General features: G+C 34.5%; 1 protein-coding gene across 3 annotated transcripts; it reads right to left on the reverse strand.

The window, feature by feature from the left end:
- Positions 1–832: 832 nt before the first annotated feature.
- CDC45 (cell division cycle 45) lies at positions 833–15,209 on the reverse strand. 3 transcript variants are annotated; one of them, XM_085302718.1, is made up of 19 exons: positions 14,958–15,209; positions 13,674–13,733; positions 13,261–13,353; positions 12,682–12,819; positions 12,212–12,355; positions 10,972–11,027; positions 10,352–10,400; positions 9,512–9,573; positions 9,075–9,125; positions 8,187–8,306; positions 7,818–7,949; positions 7,305–7,403; positions 6,982–7,143; positions 6,534–6,672; positions 6,112–6,195; positions 4,807–4,925; positions 3,916–3,992; positions 3,053–3,129; positions 833–1,991 (listed from the first exon to the last, which is right to left on the reverse strand). In XM_085302718.1, the coding sequence occupies exons 1-18, from the start codon at positions 15,006–15,008 to the stop codon at positions 3,065–3,067; spliced, it is 1,701 nt and encodes a 566-aa protein (XP_085158844.1). In that variant the 5' UTR covers positions 15,009–15,209; the 3' UTR covers positions 833–1,991; positions 3,053–3,064. The 3 variants fall into 3 exon arrangements, with proteins under 3 accessions (XP_085158844.1, XP_085158845.1, XP_085158843.1); XM_085302719.1 differs by having other exon boundaries at positions 3,063–3,129; positions 14,958–15,208; XM_085302717.1 differs by having other exon boundaries at positions 833–3,129.
- Between the last annotated feature and the right edge of the window lie 119 nt (positions 15,210–15,328).

The following is a 15,328-nucleotide window of genomic DNA, read 5'->3' on the forward strand; positions in this document are numbered from 1 at the left end:
TTAAATTTAACAAAAGACAGATAGCAATTAAGTAGTTAGAGCTGCTATAAGTCCATTCCTCTTGAYGACTCCCCCCAGCACTTTTTATCCTATCTGAAGTTTTGTAAAGGCAGAAAGTAAAGAATTTCACTGTTTGTTTAGGATTTCCTGATACATAGCCACTGAACCATGAGTCAAAGATCCAGTATGTGCAAGACCTTCCATGCATTTACTGAGCCAGTAGACTATGCAAGCAAAAATTCAGTTGTATCCAGCACACTATTCGTTATACATGTATGCAGAAGGTCTCATGCATTGAAGTATACTGCATTCACTGCATACTTGCCCATGCTTTTCTCCAATACCAACACCCAGAAGCGCAAAGCCCTAAATGTACTCCAGGGTTGAACCAAAGCCACAGTCACTTAGTGCTGTGGAAACTGCACTGATACTTTTGTTATGGGTAAGTTTAAGATAAATTTGGGAAATTCACTTAGAACACTCGCAGTTTGCATGTGAAAGATAAATGCAAAATATTTAGAAATGCATTTAAGTGGCACATAGACCTCCTAGCTTTCACACCACAATCATGGCTCAACACTGATACCTGCAGTCAAAAACAAGTCAACCTGTGTTTCCATTTCCAGAAATTTAAAGTAAGGATATCCACCTCAGAAATGCAATAAAATTACTGTATGATGCATACAAGCAAAATCCAAAGTACTCTGGTAAAGGGGGATATTATTTATTGCCAATGTTACCTGGTAAACACGCAAAACAAAGAGATAGCATTTTATGTCATTCTAGGAAGCCCAACAGTTTGACTAGTGCACTTTTGCACCAGGATTATAGTTCTCAGATAGGGTACAGCACTTAAAAAAAAAAACAATTTTATTTGAATAAAATATATAGTTTAATTAGTTTTCTGTTGGCTACATCTAAATATTAAGTTAATCTGTATTAAAAATCTGTACAGAGTCTAATGTAATGACAGTACAAAAACTTTACATATTCATTATAATACATGAAAATATGAAAGTCATATGGAATTCAAGCAAACAACCCGACAAGAAAAAGAATTACAAATATACACAAATACATATCCATCCAACGGTCAGTGGGATAAGTCTAACAAGCAACACCATTTCATATGACCAAAGTGAAATGAATCTCTGTTAGGAAATAGAATTGATCTAGCTTGTCAGTATTTATAATGCTATAGTCTACACACAATTATCACAGGATTTTAGATCATTTCTAGGAAAATTATTCCCAAAATGAAGCTGTAASTGACAATACAGTTATCACAATGCATGACAAAGGTTGCTTTGTCGACATGGTAATTCTCTCTTCTGTAATATATTATTAAGATGGCATCATTATTTTACAGTATTTATAGGATTTTTTCATTCCATATTTGGCAGATACTCAATACTCACATTTTAAAACTCCTAAAATCTTAAAACTTGCCTCAAAAAACAGTTATTTCCATTAAACTATAAGACCTTAACCTAGTAATACTTAAACAATTTCAACACTCCMGAAATCCACAGGGAGTTTTCTAAAAGTGTCTTAAAATAAAAACCAAAAAAAAGCGTTCAGCAAATTTTTTAAAATAACATTTGACTGGTAATATTACTAAGTATGCGACTTCTTCAAAATCTAATTTTTGTTATTAGCCAACATCTAGAGGAGTCAACATCACAGGATCATGTCTACTGAAAAATCAGGTTTGACAAACAGAAATCTGATTCACAAATAATTCTAGCTGACAACAACTGCTATTATGAGTAAGGGATCTTTACAAAGTAGCGCAATTCAATGTGTGTCTGCTAAGGTTAAAATTTTTTTGCCTTCCCAAGAGACAAAGACAACAGCCCGAGCCCGTAGCAGTAATCTAGAATAATGCAAGATGTTCCATCACAATTGCATCGTCAAGAACCTTGGAATATTCAGGATATTTTCAGTGTATCTGATCCTCAGCTTCCAGCACAAGGCACCAAAAAGCATCACTGTATAACAAGGGCAGAAGACAAACTGAAACAATCAGTAGCCAAGAGTGTAAAGAACAAAAGAAACTGATGCAGACATCTCAGAAGGCACACAGGGTCTAACAAACAACTGCTGTTATTGAGCCACTGTCCCAAACTTCTGGGCCAAAGGAGAAAAAAAAATATGTTGCTTTGATACTCTTGGAAAGAAGATAAGTCATTTCTGTCAGATGGCTAGGACTATCTACATTCACAGACTCTGTCAAAGTTTTCACCTTACTCCTTTGCTTTCATATCTAYGCTATAAAGATAACATTGTGAAATTACTTCACAGGTAAATACGAAAAAATTAAATCTTTGTCTAAGCATGAAAGAATCATGAGGTACACTGCATACTGTTTATCTGAAAGTCTTACAGGTTGTCTGGAAAGACCTTACAAAACAATTCAGTGTTTAGTTTGATCTCCCCCCTCATCACTGTAAAAATCACACATGCACGCAAAATCACTCTATTAAAACAGTTCATCACTGAGAAGCAGTAAATATCTGATGCCAGTTGAAACAATTTTCAGCCTCACCAGTTATACAATGTACATTAATATATTCTTATAGAACTACAAATCAAGTATTACAGACCCGTCTTTATTYCGGATAAAAACTACACATTTAACACTATATAGCATTAACACTGTGAAAGAAAAATGCAAATTCTACATTAACTTCAAAGCCAAGGCAGGCACTGTTACGACCAAGATTCCATCTTTTAGTTCTAACAAATCATCACAATTAAAAGATCAACTAGATTACCAGCTACAATAACTAATTTCTCCATTTCTGTCACAAGAAAAACAGCTGCTCCTTTTCCAGTTGAAACTAAAAATCTACAAAAACTATGAAAAAGGCAGAGAAGCTAATAAATGAATATATCTTTTGGGGGGGGGGGTGAAGGGGAGGAGGAAGAGGAAGATGCTATTCATATGTAGTCTATCCCTGTATTTTCTTACCATGTTCTACAAATAATATATGAATTTCATTTGGTTACTAATTTGATTCGTATTAAGTTATGAATTAATCTTCCTTACATTGTCTTACCCCTAGGACAGGAGAGAAATGAGGGCATCCAAAAATTTGCTCCGGTCTTCTGTTTTCAACTCAATTACTAAAACATGAAGTATTTTTTTCAGTTATTTGCATTTTGTAGTAATTTATCAGATACCACACTTCAAGAATATTAATTCTAGGTATACTCGTTCACATTCCTAATCAACTTTAGTAAAGAATTAGAGAAGGTATTTATTTGAATTAAATATGAAGTACATTGGTTATTTCACTCCTAGACTTCAGCAAGCTCAGAGTTCTAGGTGTTCAATAGATATAGCCACTACTCTTTAATCTAGGAATCTTGCTTTTTAGGCTCAATATGCACACATAACATAAGCATCTAGAGTTAAAAACTGCCTCTTTTGTGAGCACATACAAAAATAGGCAAACCTTATTGCATAAGTATCTTGTTTTTCAAATACACAATAAAGAATGCATCTCATATACAAATCAAGTATATTTCCAAATATGGCATTGATGCAGCTAAATATAAAAAGCACCATAGATAACAGATCTTAATTGAAGTGCACTGGTCAAAATCATTACTCCACGTCAAATAGATTGTCTCAAGGAGAGATATGCAAGCCTCTGCTTTGTAGTTTATATTTTCTGCACAGCAAGACACTACTTAAAAGAAAGGACTGACACAGTAACACATAGTTGCATGTTATACTGGAGTCAGGAACAGCATATCACATATACACACCTGATGCTCGCATCTAATACATACACAAATCAGTATACTGTCCACAGTCATTATGCTTTATGGAGGCTGGGTAAACACTGACCCCTAAAGGACTATTTGTCAAATGAAGTAAGTGATGTAGAAGATAGCATTACTCACTTGACATGTCAAAATGGTTGTGTAACGTCCTGGAATTGGTACTCTCTGCAGCTTTCTCAAATGCTCTCCCAAAAAAGCTGAAAGAACAACAGAAATACAAGTTAATCACATATTAGAAGGTACAATTCATTAAATTTAGAAATTATTTTTCAAACATTTTACCTGAGAAAAGATATTTTCCTTCCCAACATACATCATCTGAACTACATATGATCTCCTACAAACACTTAGCATCTGCACAGAATACATAAAGACCACGTGTCTAAAGCACTTCATGTAAGAATAAATAAGATTCTTTCCTAATTTAACTTCAATTCAATAATCAAAACTATGTTGCTTTTCATATAACTACCTACAAGTTCTTCTGCAAAACGTAACCAAACTAAACGCAGACTCTGAGAAAAGTAAGGACTTCAGTTATAAAAATGTCTTTAACTTTATTTTTGTAAAAGGATAAATATTACAATAAGTATTAAGAGAAAAAAAAAATCATTTTACTAAGGCAGAAGTAGAAAACTTTATCCTTGCTGAGAATTGAAAAGATCTTTTAGATGTTTTTCATGTGCCATATATTCAACATACATCTTACTTCATTCAAATGCAAAAATCTTAAAATTGCTGGATTTAAGAAATGAAGTTATGGGCCACATATTGAACTATATTCCTCAAAGAAATAGTCGAGAGAGGAAAATTAGTAAGAGGAAGCTGAGGAATATCTTCTCTTAAAAACATCTCAGGCACACTATATGCAGGCCAAAAAACGTATGTTTTTAATGGTACAATTCAAGTCAACATATTCAGTACTAAGTAGGTACAGGTAAGATGTATATCTTCTGGAGAGGAAAAACCTGCAGATATCCTTTAGGAAGAATATTTAAATAACATCCTTACTTCTTTTTGTCAGAGCTTTCTGACTCCGGAGGAATCCCCACCATGATCACAGTTCCCTGTTCAACATCCATTGGTGCAGCCATTACCAGTGGCAGCAATTTACAGCGTTTGTTTTTTGTCTGGAAGTCAGAACGTCTTAATTAGACTCAAGAAACAATTTAATTTCAGGTCCATATTTGACCTAGTATTACAAATATTCACTTAAGGAAGCAACTAAAAGTTGGACCAGCAGAAAGCGGTTTATTTCCGTAATCTCCTGATTTCCTTCTTATTTGAACTAAATCATTTTAAGGACCACYGGAAATTTCAATTCTTTACTAATCTGCATTCTATTTTAACATGGAAATGACAAACAGAGATAAGATATAATTTATGGTAAAGAAAAAAATCATTTAAAAGAAATGTATGTATTGTATGTATGTATGAACTATATCTAAAAACATGGAGTCAACACAAGATTTGCAATAATCATTTTGCAATGAAATACAACAGATAAAACTGACAAATACAACAGTCTTTACTGCACATCATTTTCCCCTGTCATATTGTTTTACAGTAGTAAGTGTTAGCTTTAAAGAAACTTCTGCTTCATTTACTACCTTTTAAAAATATCTTCATAATTCATAATTAAATCATAGATTTTTTTTAAAAGTGTTCTGATCTTCAAGTCAATATCTGATGAGCAGTTTTAAAATGCTGTTCTACTCTTAGGGCCAAGTTGGTTATTCGCAATGTCCTCCACCTTTCAAAATGAGGACTGACATATGCATCTAGTAAGGAGGAACTACAAAAATTTCRCGTATAAATTGGAAGTCCTCACTGTGAAGAGAGATCTTAGTTTAACCTCCTTTTCCATCTGAATTGTATAACTAATTTATACAGTTCCAATAGTAATTAATGTAACTGAAATTAGATTGCCTTTCTCAGGATTAGGGTTTTTGTTATTTAACTAAACAGAGAAGTCTTTAGATAACAACAACCAGTCCTGCAGTGTTCCTGTTTTCAGTGTCAGATTAACTTTTCTGAATACCTACTTTGTGATGTGCTCCCTCAAATTCTATAAATTACACAAAGATTCTAGATTATTAGCATTTTGGAGATGAAAACTTTCTAGTGCTAAGAAGTTTCCCAGGCAGATATTTTTCCTAGAGCCGTATTCACAGAGGAGCTAAAATTACACAACCAGTTAACTATAAAAAATTAAGATCTTCATATAATGTTTTTTATAATCATTTCTAAGTATCCAACAAAACAACTATTACACAGACCAAAAATTAGCGAGTTAGATGTTTCTGATTTACTTACAGAACAAACAAAGGATTTAAGTAAGTATTTACTAAGCAGGCACAGAGACACTGGTTTGGAAAACAGTTTCACATCAGGCGTGCCCTGAGAAAAGAAGAATTATTTCAACTATTATCAAGTTCTTCCACTTATTTAATCTTAAGATCAGCTGGCACATCAAGAAGTTTTATGTCATTCAAAGAACACTAACAAGAATAATTACAATACACCTCACCAACTGGACTTGATATAAAGCCCTTCCTTTAACAGAACCGATAATACTTTCAGGAAGTTCGGAGCAGCCGTCAATGGTGACCCATCAGAGAACATACCGTATTGAAAAGTAAGTTCTTTCTTGACTCCTAATGGAGTCAAGCAGTTAGAAAAACAGTGTTACGCAACAGTAAGTCAAACACGAGAAAGTCAAAAATTAGGACTCTGACCTCCATGAGAGCACAATAGAGAAAAGGCCCCTGAGAAATTACAAGGTTGGTACAAATACAGCTGGCTACTGTCTGCTGAATGGCACGTAACTGTTTTTTGGCTAGGTCCAGTCCTTGCTGCAGTTTGTCCAGGTTGCCCCTAAGAAAGACAGAAGAAAAGGAAACGGTTTCACATAAAGCTTTTCAAAAAAAAAAAAAAAAAAAAGAGACCAAAAAAAAAGTGAGACATCTCCAAACACTATTCATAGGGGTATTTTCTATGAGTTTTCTTCAGTGGTTTATAAAGCATTAATTCATCTTTTTATATATATATATATATACATACATATATATATATATATGTGTGTATATATATGTATATATGTATATACATATATATATATATACATACACACAACCCATGTTCTGAAAATAAAATTGTAAAAGAATGAAGAGATATTTTCAGTACCTGGAGAGACTGTCCAAAGCTTTAATAAAGTTATCTGTTTCACGTCCCTCTTTCTCTATATTCTCCATGAGAGAAGCTGTTGCATAAACTATATCACTTGCTAAGAACTTGTTCTTAAAGCCAAAGTGAATGCTGAAGGTCTGAACTCTCAAATCCTTCATTCTGCAAAACAAGAGAAAACCATTGAAAATACATTATTAACACTGACTACCTGTTTCCCTGGTACATTAACATTAATCAAGATGTAACACTTCCCACACACAGAATTTTAACTTAATTGAAAAATATTTTCAGATAAAACTTTTGCTTCTAAAACAATTTACCCAAACTTGTTGGCAGATTCTTCAATCATTTCCCGAAGATTTTCTTTTAAAGAAATGTCCATGGAATTAAACTTCTGTTTCACCTGCTTCAAAGGCAAACTAGAAACAGAACGAAAAAAGAAGTCATTGATGGGTATGCCAGAACAGACTTAAATATTTTGCCTTCCTCTCATAGGGCATTCTTACTGTTAGATAATTTAGCAAGTTAAGCCTGACTAAGCTTTTTTGGCATACTACTTCTTTAATCATTGAAGAGAGAATGTGAGAAAACACAGGTTACTTACTAATCTTTTACTCAATAAAGGCATACAGCTGAAGTATTCCTTCATAAGGCAACCCACAAGTTCTGCTACTCAACACAGAGACTCCACAACCTACTCAAATCCCCATGATTATATTTAAAARAGAGAGTTGAATACTTATTAGCTTAAGAGATCTTTGCTGTGTTCTGAATATTTTTCTATAATTCGTTGACAAAATGATTCTTCAATTGAGATAGTTTTTATAACTCACCCCATGTCAGCCAAAAACTCTTGAAGCCTCTTCTGCCCTTGTACAGACCAAAGTTTGAGGTTAGCAGAGGTATAAGAAGTATTACAGAGACTTTCATACAGAGACCAGTGCTGGTAAAGTGCCAGGCGCAGACTGAATATTAATAGGAATTAGGGAAAATAATTATATATAYACACATATTCTTTGAAGTTACAAATAGCAACAAAACTTAGTATCTAGTAGGTAAGTCTTAACTGCCCTGATGTAGTCCATCTCTACGCTCTAGGAAGGTGCAGTTAGATGCTGTAGGGGCACATAGCACAACACAATCAACACTGACTCATCCAATGCTGAAAGGTTAAGCTGAACTAAAGTTACATATAAGGATACTCGTATTCAAATGCTATTCGCATGCAGTCAATTGACAGAGAATTTTCTTCATCCTCGTTGCGGTGGTTATGGCGAGATACATGACGCTGTAGTATTCCAATATCGGTCACATACTTCATCCTTAAACAAAAACAATTTTGCCAATTCAGTTTCTTCCCATGTATTTTTGTAGTTAACTATACGGGTACAAACATGCTTCTTAAAGGTTATGAACTGGCCAGTCAGCGGTATAAAAACTGCAGATACATTTTTAGAAAATATGTTTAAAATAATGTTCATTCAATACTTAGCCATACACCMAATTACTTAAAGATAAAATAACACCAATACGGAGGAACAGCCAAAGAAACAGATGAAAATAGTTACTTATCAAATTTATCTTCTTAGAGACATCAAGGTACTATTAGTAACAGAACACTATAATTAAGGTCTAGCTATATGCTACCAGAATTCTAATGATATCTATTAGGAGATAAGTACATATGGGGAAAAAATAAAGGGGGGAGAGAGAAACAAATTTGTAAGAAAAAGTAAGTAAAGTAAGAAGGGAGGCCTGGGTATACAGAATGTACAGTTTTTTAAAGGAAAAAAATCTGTATCAAGGTCATATTTAGGTAAACTACATTTCTTATGGAATCAGAAGTGATTTTTTTTTTTTTTACAATTTTATGGAAAACAGTTATTTTAAACATTCTAAATAGTAAAAGATGAAATACCTTACACACTGACAAATACTCCAAATGTGTCTTTTGTAAGGTTTAAAGTTATATTTATTAAGATATTAAATGCCATTGTCTATTAATTACCTTATATTGTATTAATTAGTCTGCATCCTGATTTCTATTGATTACTATTAGTTATTTCTAAAAAAGAAAAAAAAATTCTTACTGAGTAATTTTATCCTGGACCCATTGATCTGTTAAGCCAACAATAGCCCACCTAAAATTGAGGAGGGAGGGGGAGGAAGTTAAAGCAAAATATATTTTGGTACAGTATATTATATTCAACTCTGTAAAACATGTAAAGGAACAAGTCACAAACTCATTTCACAATCTGCATTACAGGAGAGCTCAAAAATAAAATTACATATTATTTTCTTTCTCTAGCAGATATACACRTACAGTACTGTTCTCCAAAATCTACTGGTTCCTTGTAGTTAATTTACAAATGTGAACGTATCTTACTCCAATATGTACAAAGACATACATCCACACAGAAAATAAACTAGAAGTTCAAACTGAAATCGAATAGTTTTGGGAAATTTTGTCACTTTTTACTATGGAATTAAGCTGTAGCTTCTACAAATAATGATCACGGACACGTACCACAACATGTCATTCAAGTCTTTAGACATTATCCATGCCAGATCAAACATCATCATTGCAGACTATATGAGAGAAAAGAAGAGAGAGGATAAACGAACTCTCACTCCATAAAAACAAACAGGAAACATTTAAATTTGCCAAGTGCTAATACACTATTAATGCTTTAGAAATCGCAGTTCAGTCTGCTGATCTGCCGATGCCTACTTTCTAAGACACTACATAGAGAATAATATTCTATACAGCTTCACAAACCTGTTTTATATATAAAGCAGCACTCAACAAAGTATAAAAATAACAAGACAGGAAGCCAAATGAAGGAAGGAGCTGCTTTGTGTCTTAAGTACTATGTTTGAAATACCTAGACAGTTTGAAAACAGAAAAAGACAAACARATTTCCCATATCTTAAAGTCTTCTTGAGAAAGCATTTCATGCATAGACAGGTATTTCTATCACAACCTAAAACAAATACGCTATCACCAACTTTATATATAAATTACCATCAACAATTACCAAAAAACAAAAAAGTTAATTGTTCTGGTTTATTTATTTTCCATTGATCACATTATTTTACTCTCTATCAGTTAGTTGGCTGTTATCTCCCAATCTACCAGTATTGCTTTTATAACATCTAATTCCCTACAGTTAAAATCAGATGTATGCAACCAGAATACATTAAAATAGACATAAATCAAAATATTCAGTAGATTTTAAATGTCTTATCAGATAGGAGAATATCATTATAATACATAGTATTATCGATATAATTAAAACATTGGATAACATCCAGTTGCTTCTACCTTGGTATCTAGTGTTTTTATGGCAAACAAGTTCACACTTACTGAGGTCCCATGATATTCATATTGCTCATAATCAAAAAGAATTTCTCGTCTAAAAGAAAAAGAAGCATATTTAGTCAAATATGGTGTGCTGATCATTGGTTCTGATTCAAAATATAAACCTAGAAGCATGAAAAAGTTTTCATTTCATATTAGCAATGAGAAAAAAAATGTTTATTTCTGCAAGAGACTTAGATTTTTACCAACAACATGGAAGCCACACTGAAACTGTAGAAACGAAGCATTAAATCTTTGATTCCTCAGAGCCTAATTTTTCCTCTGATATGTTCCTGCTCATTCCCATTGACAATAATGGTATTGCAAAGAAAGAAAACAGAAGCGAGAACYTCACCCTAAGACAGACGAGACAATAATGCTACAGCTGCTTAACAGTCAAGCACTGGACATAATCACTTACAAATTGAGTAGCAGTATTTACAACTATGATCCATTTAAAAGTTGTAATATTTGAATATATAAATAATCCCCTTTACTTTCCGAATAAAGTTAGAACTAAAGAAGATTCCAAATCAAACTGTGTAATACCATGTTTATGTATTCTCAACAAGGTTTCCCCTCAAACAGCCAGAAATATATGCAATGTAAAAAACACTTAAACATACCTTCGTGCCTCCCATTCTCGCTTTTCTCGCCTTTTCATTGTTCTCTCAATTACATCCTGCAAGTTGATTTAGATGTTAAACAGGTAGAAAAATTACTCTAGCAAGTTAGCATCGGTCTAGTTATTTGAATGCATACGTCTTCATTAAAAAGATGTAAAAGCAGAATTAGATATTGTTAATAGGAACCGTAGAGAAATTGTTATTATTGAATATTTTCTGAGGAACACATTTTAATATAGTCACGGCATCTTTCTATGCTAGGGTTTATTTAGCTCATCTTCAGAAGTAGAAGTGCCTGCTGTAAAGTGCTTTCAACTAAACAACATGCATTCTACCATCTTATAGCAAATAAATGAAGCTGATGAAAAAATAAAATGAGATGATTAATCAAGATCAGAAAAAAGGCAGCACAGCACTCCTCAATGTTTATTCATTCTCCAGAAATAGTATTATCAGCTTGAAAACTTCAAGAAATCTAAAAGACTTCTGTAAAACACTTAATAGATTTTAAAATAGCTTTTATATATAATATTTATAGATGTTTTGTAATTTTCTGGAATTAGTTTTTCCTGAGTAAATATATTTCTTCAATTGGTAGGAAAAAAAATACAAAGTTAAAAGAAAAGTAAAGTAATATGAAATGAAATTTTATTTCATCCAATTATATGAAGTGTATTACATTTGAGAATTCCCTTATGTTTAAGTGACTCGTAACATTGCTAGATTCATGTCTTTGCTTTCTTGCATGTGATACTATGAATAGAAAATTTACTACAAATAATATGTGCCAAATTATTTATTACGGTAAAGAGGCCAAAAAAATATATTTTTGCTAGCGCATTCTTAAAAGCACAGCCAAAAAGACACTGCTTAATTACTTGTGAGCTTCTATCTTCAAGCAGTAATTAAAAAAAAAAAGTTTTTATGTAAATGACAGTTTTCACTAGATTATATCTCTGATTATGTGCTCTGGGTTTTTCAATCTCTTTAGTCTACTGATTATAAAAAGAGATTGTGATAAGAAAATATTAATGCACAGTGCAAATAAACATTTTCTGMACGTGAAACACAAATGGTCATAATTTTGTTAAATTATTATCTTACACTTGAATTTGTGATCTAATGGAACATCCTTTTAAAAAAAATCCAAGTGTGATTATTTATCCTGACAAAATGTATTTGTACATATAGTTTTATTTTCCTTCTTTTCATAATAAAGGTGCAGAAGTGAGAAACACACCTCCTCAAATCGTCTACGCTTCTCTGAAGGTTCTGGCCCATCACTTTCATTCTCAGAGACCTCTTCTTCATCCTCTTCATCTCTGAAGATATCATCATAAGCAGGAACATCAAGATCATCATCTTGTTTAACTAATAGCTTAATCTAACAAGAAAAAGTATATTTTAAGTACCACCTTGTTTAGTAATTAAAAAGCATTTCAAATGATAACTATAGAACACTTCATACTCCTTTAGTTAAAGAAATTAATGAGAACTATTGCACTTGCTCACAGTATATTTATCACAGAAAATAGGGGTTTTTTCCTTATTATGTACATTACCACTGCAAGCATCGTTAACACTGCTTCCTTAACCATTGCTGGTCTTTTAAAGAGTTTTGCAAGACGTAGAAAAACACTATGCTATCTACCAGCACATTGGACATTCTAAGATTTTTATCATATACGCTTTAAAAAAAGCTTTATTTACCTGTGTCTCATTGTAAACATTCACTACGTTTATTGGTCTGTGACTGTCGCATACGAAAAAAAACGTGTCTTCTTCAGGCTGCAGGATCTCCAACAGGTCAACATTGGCACCACAATTAATAAGAACAAAGTATTTGAACTGAAAAAAATAATAATAATAAAAAAAACTTTTACTCAAATTGGCAGGAAACATGGAAGACTGAAAACACCTTACAAAACCTCCGAAGCACTTGTTGCTGTTGAAATTTGTATTTACTTCCTGACATTTGATGCTTGAGAGGAAGGAAATAAGTTTGTAAGATTTCATTCAAATTAACACAATTCCAGGATGCTGAACATCCAATCTTTCACATCCCACAATAGGTGCAAAATTAATTTGAACTTAGGAGAATTATTGCCCATTAGTTTGTGTAGAAAATTTTACAAGTTTGTTATTGGTACACTTAAACTTATCCACCGTTTTGAGGTAACCAATACTAGTATTGGTTTAAGAGCTTACATTTTAAATTGAGAAGAAGAGGGAAGTGCATTTATACATTGCAGYGCACCTCACATAGCCAGGTTGCAGTATGATTTTTACCTGATCTTTATGTTCAAGAAAGGCAGTTTCAAGTTCYTGCCACCCAGATACTGGAACTAGTGTATATTGTACATGATCACATTGAAATAAAGCCTGAAAAGAAACAAAGAGCTGTTAGCTAACAGGGAGGTGTACTCTACTACAATGCTATACATACTCCACTACAATACTACACTATCCTATAATTTTATTTAATAAAAATCTTTATCTGGAAAATAAAAATGACAAATTTGGGAACTTATCAAACTTATCAAGTGTCAGTGTCATGACTAACAGAGCAAATGTTGTAAACTATAAAATTAGTTTAACAGTTCTAAATCATTCCCTCATTCCTCAGTTAAAACCTATTAAAAGGATCTGAATGCATCATTTCTTTCACAGGTAGCCTACAACGATAATGAGCGAGGACTTACTTGGAGTATTTTACAAGCACATAATGCATCAACATCTGAAGCAACAAGAAGAAGAACACGCTGCAAAAATAATAATAATAAAAAAAGCATTAATATATTAGTGTAGGTGACAAATCACAGGTGCATATACTACTTTCAGTTCTTTCTAAAAGTACCAGCTTTCTTACACAAAATTTCAAGTCCTATGCAAAGATGCAATCCCAGAGAAATGCTTAGATCACTGTGAGAACAGAAAGGTAGGAATTTGGGCAAAGATCATTATAAGCATAAAATATGTCTTTTGAAAGGACAYTCCAATTGAAATAACTTCATCTGGATCACTGTAAGTATTGGAACAATATTTACAACTCCATCTTACAGGAAGGTAAGCCTTAATCGTGACACAACAGTGAAATCAGATTCAAAACATCAACTGCTTTGAGTAAATACAATTATTTTGACCAGTATGAACAGCGTATGATTTTGAAGGTTCAAAGTTTGTCAACTCTGCAAACACTTTAGAGCATGTTTCAGGTAATGTAAYGGATTACACGTCTAGAATGGCCTCTATTTTCAACATGGTACCTGGAGCAGTTTTGACAAAGGAAAACCGGGGGGGGGAGGGGAAGAGAGAAAAGACAACCCCTGAAATAATTAGGCCAAGACAAGAGACCTTGCCCACAGCTGGAGAATTTGAGGGAAACACATTTACACAGTCCCTAACACACTTTCACAGGTAGAAATACTAAAAGATCGTCCAACACAAGCTTTTTATCAAACAAAAGCTTTACCACTTTATTACACAGCTCAAGTCCGAACAAAATTAGCAAGCAGCAAACAAACAAACGAGAGCAGCAGACCAACATTAGCACCACCGTCGCAAAAGACTGCGAGAAAAACTTCGAAGCAGACAGAAGACAAAATTTAATGTTTGGGCAAACATGACAGTGATTAAAAGGATAACAAGAAACAGCTGCAGGATTAAACCAAAGAGATGTTTTAAAAAAATATATAAAAAATAGAAAAGGCAGGTTTTGTGTAAACAGCTGGTGAGAGCGAGGCGCGGGCTGCAGCTCTGCCGCAGCTTCTCCCGCTGTAAAGGCGCTCAGGACCTCCGCACAACGGCCGCCACCCCCCGCGGCAGCCCAGGGGGCCCAGGGAGACCCTGAGGCGCCCCGGCCGCCTCCGCTGACTGGGCTGGGGGCGCCGCGGCCCCCTCCCCCGCACTYGGAGAGGGGAAGGGAAGGCCCGAAGCACGGGGCAGGGCAGCCCTCTCCGCTCGGCCCGGCCCGCGCCCCCTCCCACCTGGTTGACGATCACTTCGTAAAACTCCCGTCGGTAGTCAGAGAGGAACATGATGGCGGCGGCGGCAGGGAACGGGACCGCGGCAGGCCGCCTCCGGTCAAACCGGGCGCCAAATCACCGCCGCTCCCCGTTGGCCTTCCCGCCACAGCCCGCTGGCCAATAGAAAAGCTCCCACCGCTTCTTCGCAGCTCGGATTGGTTGACTGCTCGACCTGTTCACGGTCTTCGCCAATCGGATTGGGAAAAGCCCGTGGTTAGCCAATCCGCACAGCCGAAAGCAAAGCGCCAGTTTTGATTGCCATTCCGCCATCTTTAGTGAGGGCAAGGCGCTTATTTTGCCATTAGGCAGCACTGACATGCCGCCGCGCGGCA

This window comes from Rhea americana, unplaced genomic scaffold, assembly GCF_003343005.1.
Source record: "Rhea americana isolate MKP2758 unplaced genomic scaffold, rheAme1 scaffold_191, whole genome shotgun sequence".
In the NCBI taxonomy this organism is placed as follows: domain Eukaryota; kingdom Metazoa; phylum Chordata; class Aves; order Rheiformes; family Rheidae; genus Rhea; species Rhea americana.